Here is an 18,394-nt window from a genome sequence, read left to right on the forward strand (position 1 = left end):
GAAGGGTTTGAGAAGCAGGATGCTCCGGGATAGGGCGGTAGGTTCGCGCGGAAGGGGCGGGGCAAGTCAGGGGGCGGGGTTTAATGGATGCTGATCTTTGGACCGGGCTTCTGCGTGCGTGGGTCAGGCGGGCGGGAGCGCGCGTTGGGGGCGTGCCCGGGGGCGGGGCGGAGCCAACGGGGGGGCGGGGCGGCGCGCGGCCTAACGGCGGCGGTAGCTGCGGGTGAAGCGGCGACGCTGGGGTTGGCGAGCTTGGCGGCCACAGGTCCCGCGGCGGCGTCTGTGAAGGACCCTGGCCGCGGGCGGAGGCGGGAGGCTCGCGACGGAGGCCCTTGGCGATGGTGGGCGTCCCTGGAGCGGCCGCCTTCCAGCGTAAGTGGAACGGAAAGGCGGGCGGCTGAAGGGGGGCGTGTGAGAGGCCTGTGGTTCCAACGGGCGCGAGCTCCGAGAGGCCCCTGGCGCGAGGCCGGGGTAGGGAAACTGAGGCCCGAAGCCGGGCGGCGGATCCAAGGTCATGCGGCGGGCAAGGGCCTTCCTGGGCTCCCGGGGGCCGCCTGGGCACTTCCAGCGCCATCCGGAGGGCTCGGGGCTCACGGTGAGAGCGAAACTGTGTGGACCGCGGCCTCGAAGCCCCAGGCGGGGCCGGCGTCCCTGGGACTTGCCCACGGACAAGGATTGTTTTGTTCTCCCAGCACTGGGGCCGCTAAGTCCGGCTCCTGGGGGGATGTGACACGCTTCTGATTTCGAGGGGCACGGGGCCGGTGGTGGAGGACACGAGGATGGTTCTTCTGAGAAGCCTGTGGAGTGCAGGCTCAGGGGTCGGACTGCCGGGGTTCACATCCCGGCGCCCCCACTTAGAGTTACAGGCTGCGACCTTGGCTCTCGACGAGCCTCGCTTCTCCCGCCTGTAACGTGGGGCTGTGAAGATCGTCTTCATACCCGATCCGACCCCGGTGGTTGGGTTTTGTGAAGCCAGTAGAGCGCTTGACACAGACTTGGGCACCTAACGCAAGCGTGAAAACTGTCATGGTTTATCAACCTCATCCTGGGTGAACCTTACTCCGGAAAGCCCGGAATTGGGCCGTGGTTGTAGATTTAAGATTTTATTTTGTTTTTGTTTAGTCCTGTTTTACAATCCAGTTGCTTTTCTTACCTCCATTCCAGCATTTATCTAGTGTTCCTCCGGGAATTGTGAGATCCTTGGGTGAGGGGTGGGGTCTCTTAATACAATAACATTTTAATTGTTTCTCGCCAACATTTTTTTGAGCAGCAGGCATTTTGCATTTCATTCATTTAATATTTATTAAATAACCTATTAAGTAAAAAGTACCATTCTTGGCCCTGAGAATATAGCAGCAAACTAGATAGATCAAACTCGGACTTTGAATTTACTAGTAGTTGGGGGTGGGGGAGAGACAAGTCCATTTTGCATGCTTTCTCTTATTTAATCCTGGTGACTTATTTATGAGTTAAGTACTTGAAAATGCCCATTTTGCAGAGGATGAAACTGAGGAACAGAAGAATCCCTACAATCTAATGTAGCCTCAAAGCCCATCTTCTTCAACACCTAAATAGGAGGCTTTATACAGCCTCTCTCTCTTTTGTGTGATACCCATTAAATGCTGGATTGAAGAAATGCAAAGTAGTTGCCCCCAGCTGATGCCTCTTCATAGTCAAGTCTGCAGTTGGAGCTTTTGATAGCTTAATTCCTTCCTCTTGGCGCTTATAACTAAGGAAAGGCAGACAGAGGTGACCTTTAGGTCTGACAAAGGTGCACCATCGCTGTAGTTGACAGAACCTTTAATCTGAACTTAAATTTTTTATGTCCAATCTCTTTCATGCAGTTTTCAGTTTAAAATATGCCCCAAAGTACATATTTGTATTCTATTATGTAACTAATGAGGACATAATATTTATTTATCTAAAAAAAATTTTTTGGTGTTTCTAAGGCAATTCTATATTCCTAGGCAGTGTGCTTAGTATATTTTTTCTTTTAATCTGGAAACATATAGTAAGTTACATTAAAATATTGAGAGGATTTTTTTCAATGAGATTCTCATGATACAGTTAGATTCAGCGTTGACCATCTGCTAAGCACCAGGCCCTGTGGTGTTGCAGGGCTTCAGAGGTGAATGAAAGAGCAGACTCTTGCCTCTAGTCTAGAAGCTTACCTATAGTCTAAACATTTGGCTAATGCTTTTAACTGAAGTGCTGGGCAGAGAGAATGTAGGAGCTCAGAGTCCCTAGGGGAAGTAATCTAGAGCAGTGGCCTCAAATGTTTTTAGTGTTCTCTTAGTAAATAGGGTTGAGTATTACACACACATTATGTGAATGCTTGTTTTAAATTACAATTATGGTGTTGAATGTACTCTGTATTATGTACATTTTTTTTTATCCTCACCTGAGGATATGTTTTGTTTGTTTTTTAATTTTTATATATTTTTTATTGATTTTAGAGAGAGAGGGAGGAAGAGGAAGAGAGATAGGAACATCAGTGTTTGAGAAAGAAACATAAATCAGCTGCCTCCTGCACACTCCCTACAAGGGATTGAGCCCAAAACCCAGGCATGTGCCCTGACTGGGAATCGAACTGGTGACTTCTTGGTGCATGAGCCAACCCTAAACCACTGAACAACACAGGCTGGGTGGGAGGATGAAGATATGTTTTATTGATTTTTTTTTAGAGAGAAGAGAGAGAAACATTGATGTGAGAGAGACAGAATTGGTTGACTCCCATTATGTGCCCCAACCAGGATCAAACCCGAAGCCCAGGTATTTATGTGCCTTGATGGGGAATCAAACCCGAGACCTTCTGGTGATGGGGGGATGCTCTAACCAACTGAGTCACACCGCCCAGGGCTGTATTATGTATACTTTATAATGTGCAAAAATAGACATTTTACAAAAGGCTGAGCTAAAACAAATATAGTTAGAGGTTCCAGTATTGTCTTTACATCCCCCAGGGCAGGGGTCCTCAAACTTCGGCCCGCAGACCACATGCAAATACAAATATTGTATTTGTTCCTGTTTTGTTTTTTTACTTCAAAATAAGATATGTGCAGTGTGCATAGGAATTTGTTCATAGTTTTTTTTTTAAACTATAGTCCGGCCCTCCAACGGTCTGAGGGACAGTGAAATGGCCCCCTGTTTAAAAAGTTTGAGGACCCCTACCCCAGGGGGTAAATAATAACTATGCCCTCTGCGATGGAGACCATTGGTCTTGTAGTGAGACCTTCTCAACCCTGTTTATATTCAATTCTGGAGTTGTGGCTAGGTTGAAATCTTGGGGTCTAATTCTTATTAGCTTTGAGACTTTGAGCACTTTAGTTACTTAACCTTTCTGTGCACTTTATTTTCCTCATTTATAAAATTGAGATGATGAGAATTCTAACCTCATTTGTAGTTTTACTGTGATAATTGATGATATGTATACGTTAATATGTATTTTGGTAATACATGTAAAGTACTCATACTGTGTTTGACACATTATATTTTGGGCGCTGTGAGTGGCTGAGGATTCAAAGCTGCTTTACAGATCTCACAGTCTAGTCCTGGCCAGATAACTCAGTTGGTTAGAGCAGCTGTTGCCAATCTTTCAGACCTCACGGACCACCAGTGGTCTGTGGATCACCAGTCGGCAACCGTTGGGTTAGACTCGGGCCTGCGGGCCGGATCCGGCCCATTTGAAATGAATAAAACTAAAAAAAAAAAGACCGTACCCTTTTATGTAATGATGTTTACTTTGAATTTATATTAGTTCACACAAACACTCCATCCATGCTTTTGTTCCGGCCCTCCAGTCCAATTTAAGAACCCATTGTGGCCCTCGAGTCAAAAAGTTTGCCCACCCCTGGGTTAGAGCATCATCCCAAGGGCACATACAAGGAGCAACCAAGGAATGCATAAATAAGTGGAACAGAACAACAGCCTGGTTGGTGTTGCTCAGTGGTTGAACATCAACCTATGAACCTGGAGATATCTGTTAGATTCCGGTCAGGGCACATGCCCGGGGGCACCCCATCGATGATTCTCTCTCATCGATGTTTCTACCTCTCTTTCTCTCTCTCTCTCCCTTTCCCTTCCTCTGAAATCAATAAAAATATATTTTAAAAAATAAGTGGAATAGATTGATGTTTCTCTCTCTCTAAAATCAATAAATAAAAATGTAAAAATAAAAAGATTTCACAGTCTAGTGGGGGACCCTGCACAGGTACGCATGGATAATAAGTGCTTTAAGTGCTTGAAGCAAAGGCTTTTGGGATTGCAGAGGAGGCATAAACTAATTGTTCCTTGAGGGTCTACATAAAGTTAAGGTAAGGAGGTGACATTTGAACAATCCTTAGGAAGCAGAAGGGCTTTTTCCAGGAGGTGGAAGGGTCGATCTTATTAGCTGAGGGTACAGTGGAAATTTGGAGGCTGATGGGGGTTTGATGAGCAGTACTCCAGATCTGGACCTGCAGGGAACCTGATTGAAATGTCTATAGTTTGTTAGTAGGATAATAGTGAGTTCTGGCTAGAGTTGTGCCTGGCAGGGGCCAGATGGCTAGAAAGCCTGTTCCAGAACTTTTCACAGTACCACAGCTCTTTTCTCTCTGGTGGCACTTACCTCATTGTGCCTTCTTAGTTATCTAAGAATATAACCCCCTCAGTGTAAGTTCCTTGAGGGTTCTGATAGTATCTGCATTTTTGTGATTTTTTATTTTGCCTAGCAAGGTAAGGGAAAGTTCATAAGCATGGGGAAAGTCCTATAAATCATTGGACCTTCAAAGAATTCTGAACAATTAAGAATGGAATGATAAATAACAATATTTACTAGTTAAAAACATGCTTATAAATATTTTATGGTAGATAGGCCCTGTGCATTACCATTTAAAAGGGGTGAGAGCCCTAGTCGGTTTGGCTCAGTGGATAGAGGTTCAGCCCGAGGACTGAAGGGTCTCGGGTTCAGTAGTGGTTAAGGGCACATACCTCGTTTGCAGGCCCAATCCCAGCGCCCGGTCGGGTCCGAGCATGTGCGGGAGGCAGTCGAAGTGTCTCACATAGATGTTTCTCTCTCTAGTCCCCTTGCTTCCACTCTCTCTAAAAATCAATGGAAAAATATCCTCAGGTGAGGATTAAAAAAAAAAAAAAAAAAAGGCGAGAAATGTCCTGTTCAGTAACTCTTTCCTTGTCTGGCACTTACCCATTAGAATAAAGAGATGTGAAAGTGCACCAGAAAGACCTCTCAGGTTGAAGTAGGTGCCTTTCATTTGCTCTTCTAGATCTACTCTCCTTCCTTTCCCACCCTGTTCTTTGCCCTGGGATGCTGACTTACCTACACGGACTATTACTTCAGTGGACTTCCTTTCCCTCTGAGGTTGTGGGATTTAATTACCCTGCTTCATTTTTATGGGTTTTGTCTTTGGCTGGCTGTGTCCCTTGGTTGAAGATTGCTGTTCCACTAAAGGTGGTTCTTTCCACATGACACGCTCCTACGTTTATTTGGAAAGTTCTATTTCCTTTGTTCCTTGGGCTTAGAGGTGCTCTAGTCCCAGGGTACTAGAACTGTCCCTTGTGATTATCTTGTATCCTGTCTGCCCACACCTTTCTTGTTTATAGTCACCTTTTTAAACCCTCCGTGAATTATCCTTAGTGGAGTATGCTATCTTTCCTGGTGGGACCACAACTAATTGAAACCTATACCTTGTTAATAGGATAACTCCTCAAACTTTAACTAAAAGCTTGCTTTTATTCTGCACATACTTTAAAGGTACTTGTTTCAGCCCATCTTATAGCAAACTTAAGGCAACAAATCAAATGGAGAGGAGAGGAGCTATCCCAGATAAGCATACTGACAATGAGAGACAGGGTCTCATTCTCTCCTATGGTCCTTACCTACTGTGCCACATTGATGTGTTTAGTCACCAACTTCCCCTCCCCTTACCATATTATTGGGTAAGAAAAACAATGGGGAAAAAGAAAAAGAAAAACAATGGAGTAAGATTAAAAGTATTATAATCTGTGACTATACAATCAAGACAAGTTAAATTGCAGTTAGCCTGTCAAAAAAGGCAGATATGTACACGACACAAGTGGTTTGGCATAATGGAAAAAGGATTTGGAGGCAGACTGGGCTTGAGGCCTAGTTCTCCTGGGAAGTTATTCAACCTTTGAGACTCAGTTGTTTGTTTAAGCTATAGTTGGGGATAATTCCTGTCTGATAATTATAATGACTAATATTAAATGTTTATTTTGGGCCAGATACCATGCCAAGTATTATACTCACTGTGCCTTTTAATCCTTCACTCTTTTAGTTAGGTATAAATCCTTATTTTACAAATTAGGAAATTGATTCAGATGTCATAGAGCTAATAAATAAACAAGCCTAGATTAAAATCTAGATTGTTCTGACTACAGAGCCCGAGCTCTTAACATTAAGGTAGCTCTTATTTAAAATGGTTGCCCCTGGCTGGATGCTTTGTCCTATGCACACCAAAAAAAAAAAAAAAAAAAAAAGGTGGCCGGTTTGATTCTCAGTCAGGGCACATAATTAGGTTGCAGGTTCAATTCCCAGTCGGGGCTCCTCCCTTCTTCCCTCTTTCTCTAAAAATGAAATGAAATGAAATGAAGAAATTAAATGAAATAAATGAAATGAAATGAAATGTGTTGGGCCATCAGTAAATGGGAAAATCCAGTCCTCATTCCTATACTGTGTCACTGTGAAGTTCCTACATTTTATTTTTGTTGTTCTTTTTTTTTTAAGTTCCTACATTTTGAAAGGTCACTTAAGTTATAAAAATACGGCGTTTATAAGGTGGAGAAAAAACAGTGCTTGTAGATATCTATACATTACTGCATTACAGAACTTTACTGTCTGTTTTTTCCCTTTTGGGGAAGTATATTCAGAATCTGTTGCCTCATGTCTTATACATCCCATCCTCACCCCTCACCTCCCACATCTACCCTGTGGTAGAGTTGAGTGAAATGAGCTAAAGGCTTTGAGAGTAATATTGTTACAAAAACTTAATTACTTAATTACCTGCTATCTGCATATTAATTTAGAATTGACAGTTTAGTGAGTTCTTGTGTAGGATTGGGCATAAGTTTTACTATTAGGAACAAAGTTATCCTTTGAGGGTTTTTTAAAAATTTAAAAAAAATTTTTTTCTTACATTTATTAGAGTGACATTGGTCATCATGAACATACAGGTTTCAGGAGTGGGTTTCTATGTTACAAGATCTGTATATTCACCTTTTACCCACCACCCAAAGTCAAACTTCTCCTATCATCATGTATTAGGATCCTCTTCTCCCCACCCCCTTCCCTCTGCCTTTGATGTTGTTGTGAAGGTTTTTGACTTTGCTTATTTTGAGAATTGAGACTTACTAAACGGAATCATGTTTTAGACACTTGTAATGTTTTTTGGTCTTTGTCTTTTACTTTATTATTATTATTTTAAACGTTTTTATTGATTTCAGAGAGGAAGGAAGAAGGAGGGGGGGAGAGAGAGAGAGAGAGAGAGAGAGAGAGAGAGAGAGAGAGAGAAACATCAATGATGAGAGAGTAGTATTGATTGTCTGCCTCCTGCACGTCCCCTACTAGGGATCGAGTCCGGAACCTGGGCATGTGCCCTTTACTGGAATCGAACCTGGGACCCCTCAGTCCGCAGGCGGATGCTCTATCCACTGATCCAAACCAGCTAGAGCTGTCTTTTACTTTAGAATACATTTATGCTGGTTTGAAACTGATTGGCTTTCCTACATAGCAAAGATTCTAAAAATAAGCAGAGACTGACTTTAAGGTTGTTCTTGAGGATTAAGCCTGTTGTGTATGGTATGCAAATCTAGACTTTATGATCAGTTATTGAATGTAATGAATACTTTTAGGCAGGGAGGATCATTTAAATGAATACAATGAATGAATGCAGCACTAGGATAAAGGTGAGTTAATACACTAAGCTTATACCTCTTCCAGGATAAGGAAAAAATAGGATAAAAGAAATGGGGAAGAAAGATTTCTCGCCTGCCAGTTTTATCCTTATTCCTTAGTTTTAGAGTATTGTTTTGAACCTCATATTACAGAAAGCGATTACTCAATTGTAAACATTTACTTCAAATTCCTGGAAGTTTGAAAGTTAACAAGGGAGAATCTTTCCCCTGCTTATTGTTTAAGCTTTGGTAAGAATACCAAGAGGGGTCTCATTAGCACTGTACTGACTAGCCCCATATCATATGCAATATGAGCTAGTGTAAGTACATGTGACTGAGCCTGTCTCTGGGTTTTATTATAGTTGGTTAAGTAGCTTTTTGCCCCTGTCTCTGGTTTCTGTCTCTGACCCATTGAAGGCCTTGAGGCTATCTGGAGTTATAGCGGCTGGGACACCATAAATTAAACTTGTGAACTGAATCTATTGCAGATACGTCAACTGAATCTGGCTTTTTTAAGTCCAGTTGAATTCTTTAAAAAAAGTCTTTGCTATATTTTCTGCCGGGTGCTTTTCACATATGTCATTTCATATAATTCTTAGATCTACCATGGGAGGAAGTTAGTATCTCTGTTTTACAGATGAGGAAATAAAACTCAGAGAATTAAATAAATTGCCCATGGTCACACAATTAATCAGTAGCAGATGCACTGTTTAAACTTAGTTCAATCTGGTGTTGAGTTCATTCATTATACATTGAGATCTGAGTCCAGAGCCCACTATTTTTTAACTCTCTATCACATGGTTCCTTCTTTTTACTAACTAAACAAGAGGTTTTTAGATCTATGTTCAAGAGGATCCCAGAACTCCCTGAAGATACTTGATTTTCCATCTTTGACAACTTTCCGTAACATCTTTTTTTAAAATATGTTTTTATTGATATTTTGAGAGAGAGAGGAAGGGAGAGGGATAGAAAGATAGAAACATTGATGAGAAACATCGATCAGCTGCTACCTCTTCCATGCTCCCCACCAGGGATTGAGCCTGCAACCTGGGCATGTGCCCTGAGGGAATCTAACCAGCAACTACTGAGCCACACCAGCTGGGCTCTAACATCTTATTAAAATATGTCCTATGGCCCTGGCCAGTGTGGCTCTGTTGGGCATTGTCCCATGCACCAAAATGTTGATTTGGTCAGGGCACATGCCTAGGTTGCTGGCTTGATCCTGGTAGGGGGCATGCAGGAGGTAGCCAATCAATGTTATGCTCTCACATTGATGTTTCTCTCTCTCTCCCCCTCTCCCTCTCTAACAAACAATAACAAAATCTTTAAAAAGCCCTGTCCAGCTTCATTCAGTGGTCAGAGCATGGCCCTCAGACTGAAGGGTCACAGGTTTGATTTCCTGTCAGATGCACATACCTCAGTTGCAAGTTTGATCCCTGGCGGGTCAGGGCACATGCAGGAGGCAACCAATCTATGTGTCTCCCTCACATAGATAGAGAAACATCTATCTCTTCCCCTCCCTCCTCCCCCTCTCCTCTTCCTTTCCCTCCCCCTCCCCCTTCCTCTTCTCCCTCCCTCCCTTCCACTCTGTCTGAAAATCAATGGAACTACAGTAATATCCTTGGTGAGGATTTAAAAAAAAATCTTTAAAAAAAAGTCCTGCCCTAGCTGGTTTGGCTGAGTGTCGGCCTTCGGACTAAAGCAGCGGTTCTCAACCTGTGGGTCGCAACCCCTTTGGGGGTCGAACGACCCTTTCACAGGGGTCGCCTAAGACCATCGGAAAACACATATATAATTACATATTGTTTTTGTGATTAATCACTATGTTTTAATTATGTTCAATTTGTAACAATGAAAATACACCCTGCATATCAGATATTTACATTACAATTCATAACAGTAGCAAAATTACAGTTATGAAGTAGCAACAAAAATAATTTTATGGTTGGGGGGGTCACCACAACATGAGGAACTGTATTAAAGGGTCGCGGCATTAGGAAGGTTGAGAACCACTGGACTAAAGGGACTGGAGGGTCTCTGGTAGTTGCAGGCTTGATCCCTGCGAGGCGGGAGGCAACCAATCATGTGTCTCACATCTATCTCTCTGTCTCTGCCCCTCCCTTCCACTCTCTCTAAAAATCAATGGAGAAAGTGCCCTCGGGTGAGGATTAACAACAACAAAAAGTCTAGGAATGGGGATGTGATTTATAGGGCTTGGTCTTGGTCAGGGGTATCCTGAATTGGTCTTAGAGATGAATTAAAAAAAAAAAAAAAAAAAGGTAGAAACTCTTCAGAGCTTTTACTCATGCATCCTGTATATTTACTGATCTTAGCAGTGAAGCAGATAGATGATGGCAATAAACATCGAAAGCCTAGGAAATGTCCATGCTAATTTTGCTTGGCCTTGTGAGGAACTGTCAAATATGGATCATCAAGTATAGTATATGGACTATGCAGTGAACCTTTCACTTTGTGGCTCTTCAAATTTGATTCTACCCCTCTATTTTGTATTGCTTTAATTAAATGCAGAAATCAAAGTAAAATTTAGACTAACCCAGGGCTAGCTATCCTTTTGTCTGAATTTATAGCTTTGGAGTTGGCTAGATCTTTCAATTAAATTAGCTGATGGTGACAAATATGTAATCTGACTTCTCCAGCAGCTCAAGTGAAATGTTAATACCAGGCATTGCATAGCTCCCTTGACACACTACTTTGACCTTTTCCTCTCTTACAAATGTTTCCCTTATTCTTTTGTTAACTTAGCCATCTTCATGCAGACATCCTGCCTGCTTTTAATTTTTTGGAGCCACATGGGAAGTCTTTCAAACAGCACCGATGTATTTTTTACCTTATATCCCTAGAGCTACACTAATCATGCCATTTCCTCATTTACATAGTAGTTTTTAGCTAGTTTATTGTCCCCTTACACTACCTTTTCCTCCCAACCCTCTCAATAAAAGCTAAAATACTATAGACATTTTCCTCCACCAAAAATATGCCAGGTTTTTTTGTTTTGTTTTGTTTTGTTGTCCTTAGTATTAAGAAAGTGGTTGTCTTTCATTTTGTTTTCCTCTGGAGAAGTGGAGCCAAGAGGAGGATGCAGGCAGAAAGCAAGTCCTCTTTATGACTGAGATTAAAGGTAGACATGGTTTAGGAGAGGGAAGTTCTCAGTGGTAAAGGAGAAGTAGGGGAAGAGGCAACTATTCTCTGGCATTCATTCTCCTCCAGCAGTCCAGAGCTGCTTAGAGCTCAGCAGCTCTAGTTCTCATAAGCTCCCCTTTAATCTTCCTTGGTGGGTTGGTCTGGCCAAGTAGTTTAAACTATACTCTTATCTCTTCTTAAATATATTACCAAGTACCATAAGCTGCTTTAGGAAAACAAATATATGCTAGGATTGTGATCTGCAGTATAAAAAATATTTATACTCCTTTTTCTTTAAACTTTGTATTTTGACATTTCAAACTTAAGAAAAAGTTGCAAGAGTAGTGTTAAAATTCTTGTATGCCATTCTCTTTGAGTTCCCAAATGTCAACATTTTACTATATTTTATATATTCTTCTTAAAAATTTTTATTGATTGATGAGAGAGAGAGAGAGAGAGCGAGAGAGAGCGAGAGAGCAGGAAAGAGGGGGAGGGAGAAAGAGAAACATTGATTTGTTGTTTCATTGGTTGATTCTTGTATGTACCGTGACCGGGGATCAAACCCATAGCCTTGGCTTATCAGGAGTATCCAACTGAGCTATCTGGCCAGGGTTTTATATTCTTTTTCTCTTTATATATGTACTAGAGGCCCAGGGTATGAAAATCGTGCACAAGTATGGTCCCTAGGCCTGGCTTGTGATCAGGGCCATCTTCCCCGACTGCCAGCAGCCGGCCCTGCCCCCGCCCCCCACCCCTGATTGCCTGCTGGCCGGGAGGAGAGACCAAGAGGTTGGCCGTTCTGCCTGCTCACCAGCCCCACCCCACCACGGGTTGCCCTCTGTGTGTGGAGTGACTGGCGGGGTGAGGGCCTTGGCCTGGTGTTGCCCGCATCCCCCGCCACCCACCTCTAGTTCCTTGTTCGCCATCGGGCAATCTGAGCCTGCAAGTCGGGGGGAGGGACCAAGAGATCGGCCATTCTGCCTGCTCGCTGGCCCCACCCCCACTGCCACCACCCTCGGTTCCCCGTTTGCCAGTGGGCAATGGGAGCCTGCCGGCCAGGGGAAGGGACCCAAGAGGTGGTCAATGCACCTCATAGTGACTGGTCAAGCAGTCTCTCTGGTCGTTCCACCTTTAGGGTCAATTTGCATATTACCATTTTATTATATAGGATATTATTTTTTAAAAATATTGTTGAGTAAGTTACAGATGTGCTACCTCTTTACTCTAAATAACATAGTGTTTGTTTCCAATAAACTAGAACATTCTCTTATGTACTTAAAATATACTTATCAAAATTAGGAAATACAGCTTTGATACAATATTTCTAATATCCAAACCTTACTCAAGTTTAGCCATTTGTTCCAATAATTGTTTTATAGGAAAATATTTTTTTCTTGTCTAGTGGCCAGTCCAGGAACACATTGTATTTAATTGTCCTATCTCTAGTCTCCTTCACTTTGGGAGAATATAGTTCAGTATTATCTTTCATAACCTTCACTTTTTTGAATGGTATAGGTCAGTGGTTGGCAAACTGCGGCCCCTTGAGTGTGGCTCTTCCACAAAATACCACGTGCGGGCGCGCACATACAGTGCGATTGAAACTTCGTGGCCACATTCAAGGGGCCAAAGAGCCACATGTGGCTCGCAAGCCGCAGTTTGCCGACCACTGGTATAGGTCATTTATTTTGTAGAATGCCCCTGAATTTGAATTTGTCTTCTTTTTCTTTGGAAAAATTTTTTTTGAATTTGTCTTATTTATGAGTAGATTCACATTATACATTTTGGAAGGAATATCACAAAGTGATGTATTGTTCTCAGTGCTTCATATCAGGAGGCCCATGGTGTCCATTTGTTCAGTACTGATGATGTTAATGTTGATCACTTGTTTAATGCAGCTATTTTCAGTTGGTGTGCCCCAAGAGGCACATTGGTGTGCTGCAAGAATTTTTAAAACATACAGTACCTGACTGTTTAGCCAGGGGCACTCACCTCTTTTCCCATAGATCAACGGTTCTCAACCTATGGGTTGCGACCCCTTTGGCGGTCGAACGACTCTTTCACAGGGGTCGCCTAAGACCATACTGCATATCAGATATTTACATTACAATTCATCACAGTAGCAACATTACAGTTATGAAGTAGCAACGAAAATAATTTTATAGTTGGGTCACAACATGAAGAACTGTATATAAAGGGCCAGAAGGTTGAGAACCGCTGCCATAGATTGTCAAATGGAAAAATGACAATAGCCAACACAACAATAGCCATCCAGTGCGAATGAATCAAAATTATACCTATTTTTTGGTGTGCTGCAAAATTTTAGTAATTAGTTTATATGTGCCATGAGATGAAAAAAGTTGAAAAATACTGGTTTAAGGTGATGTCTGCCAGATTTCTCCATTATAGGGTTATTATTTTTAACTTTTTAATTAGTAAAAATTTTGTGGGGGGATGCTGAGCCCATATAAATATCTTGTTTCCCTCCAATTTTCATCCACTGATTTTAGCATATGATATTTTCATATGATATTTTCATGAGTTAATTATTATGATAGTCATAGTATGATTTTTCTGTTTTTGTCATTTCTTACAAATCATTCTGCAGAGCATTTGATTAACTTTATTTATATGCAGGGTGGGGCAAAAGTAGGTTTACAGTTGTGAGTACATGAAACATTCTTGTATTATTTACTAGAGGCCCGGTGCACGGATTCATGCACATGAAAGGAAATTAATTAGAAGGTGGCCAGCAGGGTGAGACTGGGCTGGACACGCCCTGGAGCCAATCTTCCATGGTCCCTCCCCAGCTGGCCGTACCTGGGGTGGCACTGGGGCTCGAAGGGCATCTGCAGAGTGAGCGGGGTCTCTCTGGAAGGTGGGGTCCCTTGGCCTGGCCTGCAGGGATCAGGCTGAAACTGGCAGTCTGACATCTCCCTAGGGGTCCTGGAGTGCAAGAGGGCACTCTGCAAAGTTGCTGTTGCTCTACAGCTCCTGTGTTGAGTGTTGGCCCCCTGATGGTCAGTGCACGTCCTACCTACCGGCCAGTTGGCCGGTCGCTTAGCCTTTTATATATATAGATTGTATTTTTCATATGAACAACTGTTGTGAGTACACGAAACACTGTTTTTGTATTATTATTTATTGTATTTTTCATATGAACAGCTGTACTTTTGCCTCACCCCTGTATGTTTTTAAAACATAAGCAATACAGGTAAAGTAAAAATCCCCTGCCTAGTCCAAGTGAAATCATTCCTTTAACAACTGTATTGTGCTGCTCTTAGATGCAGAGACTGTGCTAAGTGCCTTGGGGCTGGTAAGGTGGATAAACTTTAGTCCTAGTTCTCAAAGGTGTTCCAATTTATCTTTCCTTCTGTGTCCTAACACTTTGTCCGTTGCTCTTCTAATGAAAGCCTTGACAACTGGGTTTAATTAATGCTTTGGGGGCCAGTTGTATTGGGAAGCAGAGATTCCTTTAATCCATGAGGCAGAGGATTTCCTAGGAAGGAGCTAGAATGCCAAACATGACTCAGAGTCCCTGAGCACCTACCTGCAGCTGTGGGCATCAACACTTTGCTTGCTGTGAGTTTTCTTAACGTCTCTAAATAGTACATGCTGATTTAGTGGCTGTTGCAATCTGAGGAATGATGTGGTAAATGAGGAGAGTTTCCATAAAAACCATAATTATTAAATAGTGATTTGAAATCCTAAAATCAATTCCTGATCATCTTTATGTGAATGCCCCCCCCCCTTTTTTTTTTGCAGTATTATTTTAATTCATTTGCCATATCAGCCTCTTAGCTTTCTTTACTATGGTAGTTGAGTTCAATAAATCATTTATGTGAGTGGCCTAATATTTGTATTCTCCTGGAAAGACAGACAAGCAGCTGATTATACCAGAAGGTAGGCTATAAGAAATTATCATTACAGTGACTCAAGATAATTGATTTTCTAAGATACTCTTGACTTCAAATACTCATTTACCTTTACCAATATTTTTTGAGCCCTTAGTCCCAGATGCTGAGGGAAATAAAGAGAGTCTAAGGCCTTGGAGAAGTTTAGATGTAGTCCAGTAGTGGAGAGAGACAGATTGATTGAATTTCAGTACTAAATGGTAAGCAGTGATAATAGCATGATAAGAACCACACAAGATAACCATTTGACCTAATTTGTGGGCATGCATGTGTGACTGTGTTTCAAAAAAGACTTTTTAGAGAAATGATACCTGTCTTGATCCAAATCTGTTTCTTCCTTTCAACAAATTTTTAAAAATTAATTTTTGGACTGACAATGGATTTACATAATTCAACATTTAAAAGGTAAAATAACAGGTTCCCTCACCTCTGTGCTTCAGTCACTCTTCCCCTCCTTGGAGGCAACTAGCATTATCAGTTTCTTCTCTTTTTTTGTATTTTCTTTTTTTTTTTAAATTAAATCTTTATTGTTCAGATTATTACATTTGTTCCTCTTTTTTCCCCCCATAACTCCCCTCCTCCCAGTTCCCGCCCACCCTCCGCCCTCACTCCCCACCCACTGTCCTCATCCATAGGTGCACGATTTTTGTCCAGTCTCTTCCCGCATCTCCCACACCCCTTTCCCCCCCAAGAATAGTCAGTCCATTCCCTTTCTATGTCCCTGATTCTATTATGATCACCAGATTATTTGTTCACTTGATTATTAGATTCACTTGTTGATAGATGCATGTTTGTTGTTCATAATTTGTATCTTTACCTTTTTCTTCTTCTTTCTCTTCTTAAAGGATACCTTTCAGCATTTCATATAATCCTGGTTTGGTGGTGATGAACTCCTTTAGCTTTTCCTTATCTGTGAAGCTCTTTATCTGACCTTCAGTTCTGAATGATAGCTTTGCTGGATAAAGTAATCTTGGTTGTAGGTTCTTGGTATTCATCACTTTGAGTATTTCTTGCCATTCCCTTCTGGCCTGCAAAGTTTCTTTTGAGAAATCAGCTGACAGTCGTATGGGTATTCCCTTGTAGGTAACTGAGTTTCTTTCTCTTGCTGCTTTTAAGATTCTCTCTTTGTCTTTTGCTCTTGGCATTTTAATGATGATGTGTCTTGGTGTGGTCCTCTTTGGATTCCTTTTGTTTGGGGTTCTCTGCGCTTCCTGGACCTGTAAGTCTATTTCTTTCACCAGGTGGGGGAAGTTTTCTGTCATTATTTCTTCAGATAGGTTTTCAATATCTTGCTCTCTCTCATCTTCTGGCACCCCTATAATTCTGATGTTGGTACGCTTGAAGCTGTCCCAGAGGCTCCTTACACTATCTTCGTATTTTCGGATTCTTTTTTCATTTTGCTTTCCAGTTGGGTGTTTTTTGCTTCTTCGCATTTCGAATCTTTGACTTGATTCTTGCGCTCCTCCCGTCTGCTGTTGGGTGTCTGTATAATATTCTTTATTTCAGTCAGTGTATGCTTAATTTCTAGTTGGTTCTTTATCACAACATCGAGGGTCTCATTAGATTTCTTGAGGATCTCACTACATTTATCGGCAGTTTCTAGAAAATTATTGAAAGACCTTAAAATTGCGGTTTTTAGCTCTGTATCCTCCATTTCTGTCATGTTTCTTTGTCTCCGCATTTTTTATGCTTTCTTGGTGCACCCCCTTGTGGTCTTTGTGCGCAGTCTTGTTGTAGTTAAGCCTTGATTGTTGTCGGCAATACTGGGGGTGATTTGACCTCCTGGCCAACTGGCTATGAGAGTCCTATCAGTTTCTTCTGTGTCCTCTTTTCAGATATATTCCTGTAGGCCATATAATATCATACATAAAAACTTCCTCATTTTACATTGTACTAGTATATCACTGTATGGTTGCACAGTATTTTTTTCTATAGTCCACTGCTGATGGATATTTTCATGCCAATTTTGGCTGTTACAATGTTTCATAATTTTGTAAAAATATGTTACTTCATAAAACTGTAAATAAATTCCTAGAAGTGAAAGCCCTGAGGCAAAGAGTACTATCATGTAATTTTGCTAGATTTTGCCAAAATACTCTCAAGATGGTATCAGTTTTTGTGCTTCTACCAGCAAAGCATGTAAGGCAAGTTGGAGAATGGGGGAAGTTAAGACTGGACCAGGTTTGCAGGGGACTAGAAGTATTATGTAATTGGAGTATAAGGTACTAGGTAAGGAATGGCAGGAGCTGAGACTAGAGGAGCAGGCAGGGGCCAGGTTTTTGTTTTCTGTTTTTTTAATTCATTTTTTACAGAGAAGAAGGGAGAGAGAGAGTTAGAAACATCAGTGAGACAGAAACATCCATCAGCTGCCTCCTGCACACCCCCCACTGGAGATGTGCCTTCAACCAAGGTACATGCCCTTGACCAGAATCGAACCTGGGACCTTTCAGTCCGCAGGCCGACGCTCTATCCACTGAGCCACACCAGTCAGGGTTGGGGCCAGGTTTTTATGATGGATTTTATTCCTTAACTAATGAGAGCAAAAGAAAGAATGAGGGAATAACATATTTAAGATTATATACTAAGTAGAGCATTTGATGACCCATGAAGATGGATTTGAAGGGGCAAGACTGGAAGCAGTAAAATAATTAGATTAATGTAGTAGTCTTGTCAGACATGAGTCTCAATTTTGGGTTTGGATACTATCCCTTGTGACTAAAAGGGATACAGTGTGCTAAGGAACATAGAGATAAATTTAAGAGAAAGAGCATATCTCATTGAAATTAGTAAGAAAGGCTTCATTGAATAGTCAGTTGCATTTTGATGGATGGGTAGATCTCAGATTGGTGCTTATGCAGAAATGGGATAAAGGAAATAATTTTTGGGTTCTGATATGATAATGGAATAAACTAGAGTGGGCAAACTTTTTCTATGAAGGGTAAATATTTTTGGTTTTTGGAATGCATATAGTCTGCCATATATTCTCTTTTGTTTTTTCCCCTTCAACCCTTCAAAAATGTAAAAACTACCCTTACTGGTTTGACTCAGTGGACAGAGCATTGGCCTGAGGACTGAAGGGTCCCAGGTTCGATTCCGATCAAGGGCATGTACCTTGGTTTCGGGCACATCCCTAGTAGGAGGTGTGCAGGATACAGCTGATAGATGTTTCTCTCTCATCAATGTTTCTAACTCTCTATCCCTCTCCCTTCCACTCTGTAAAAAATCAATAAAATATATTTTTTTAAAATGTAAAAACTGTTAACCACAGTTCTTAATTGAAACAGGCGTTTAACTGGGTTTGCATGGGGGGAGTAAGTGGTGGGGTGGGGATGACATTAGTTGCTGACTCTTGGAATAAGCCAAGGCATCCAGACTGGAAGGTGCAGGATATATTTAGTGAGTAAAACAGTACAGTAGTCCCTCTTAGTTCAAGG

The 18,394-nt window shown here is 41.8% G+C and overlaps 1 protein-coding gene across 2 annotated transcripts in view; it reads left to right on the forward strand.

The window, feature by feature from the left end:
* Positions 1-169: 169 nt before the first annotated feature.
* The window catches only part of CBFA2T2 (CBFA2/RUNX1 partner transcriptional co-repressor 2), a 165,484-nt gene continuing 147,259 nt past the window's right edge, over positions 170-18,394 (forward strand). For both annotated transcript variants that reach the window (XM_081097004.1, XM_081097005.1), the window contains exon 1: positions 170-372. In XM_081097004.1, the coding sequence (XP_080953130.1) occupies positions 339-372 (34 nt within the window). In that variant the 5' untranslated portion in view covers positions 170-338. The remainder of the gene's footprint in view (positions 373-18,394) is intronic.

The sequence above is a fragment of the Myotis nattereri genome (assembly GCF_964212035.1).
Source record: "Myotis nattereri genome assembly, chromosome: 8".
Classification (NCBI taxonomy): domain Eukaryota; kingdom Metazoa; phylum Chordata; class Mammalia; order Chiroptera; family Vespertilionidae; genus Myotis; species Myotis nattereri.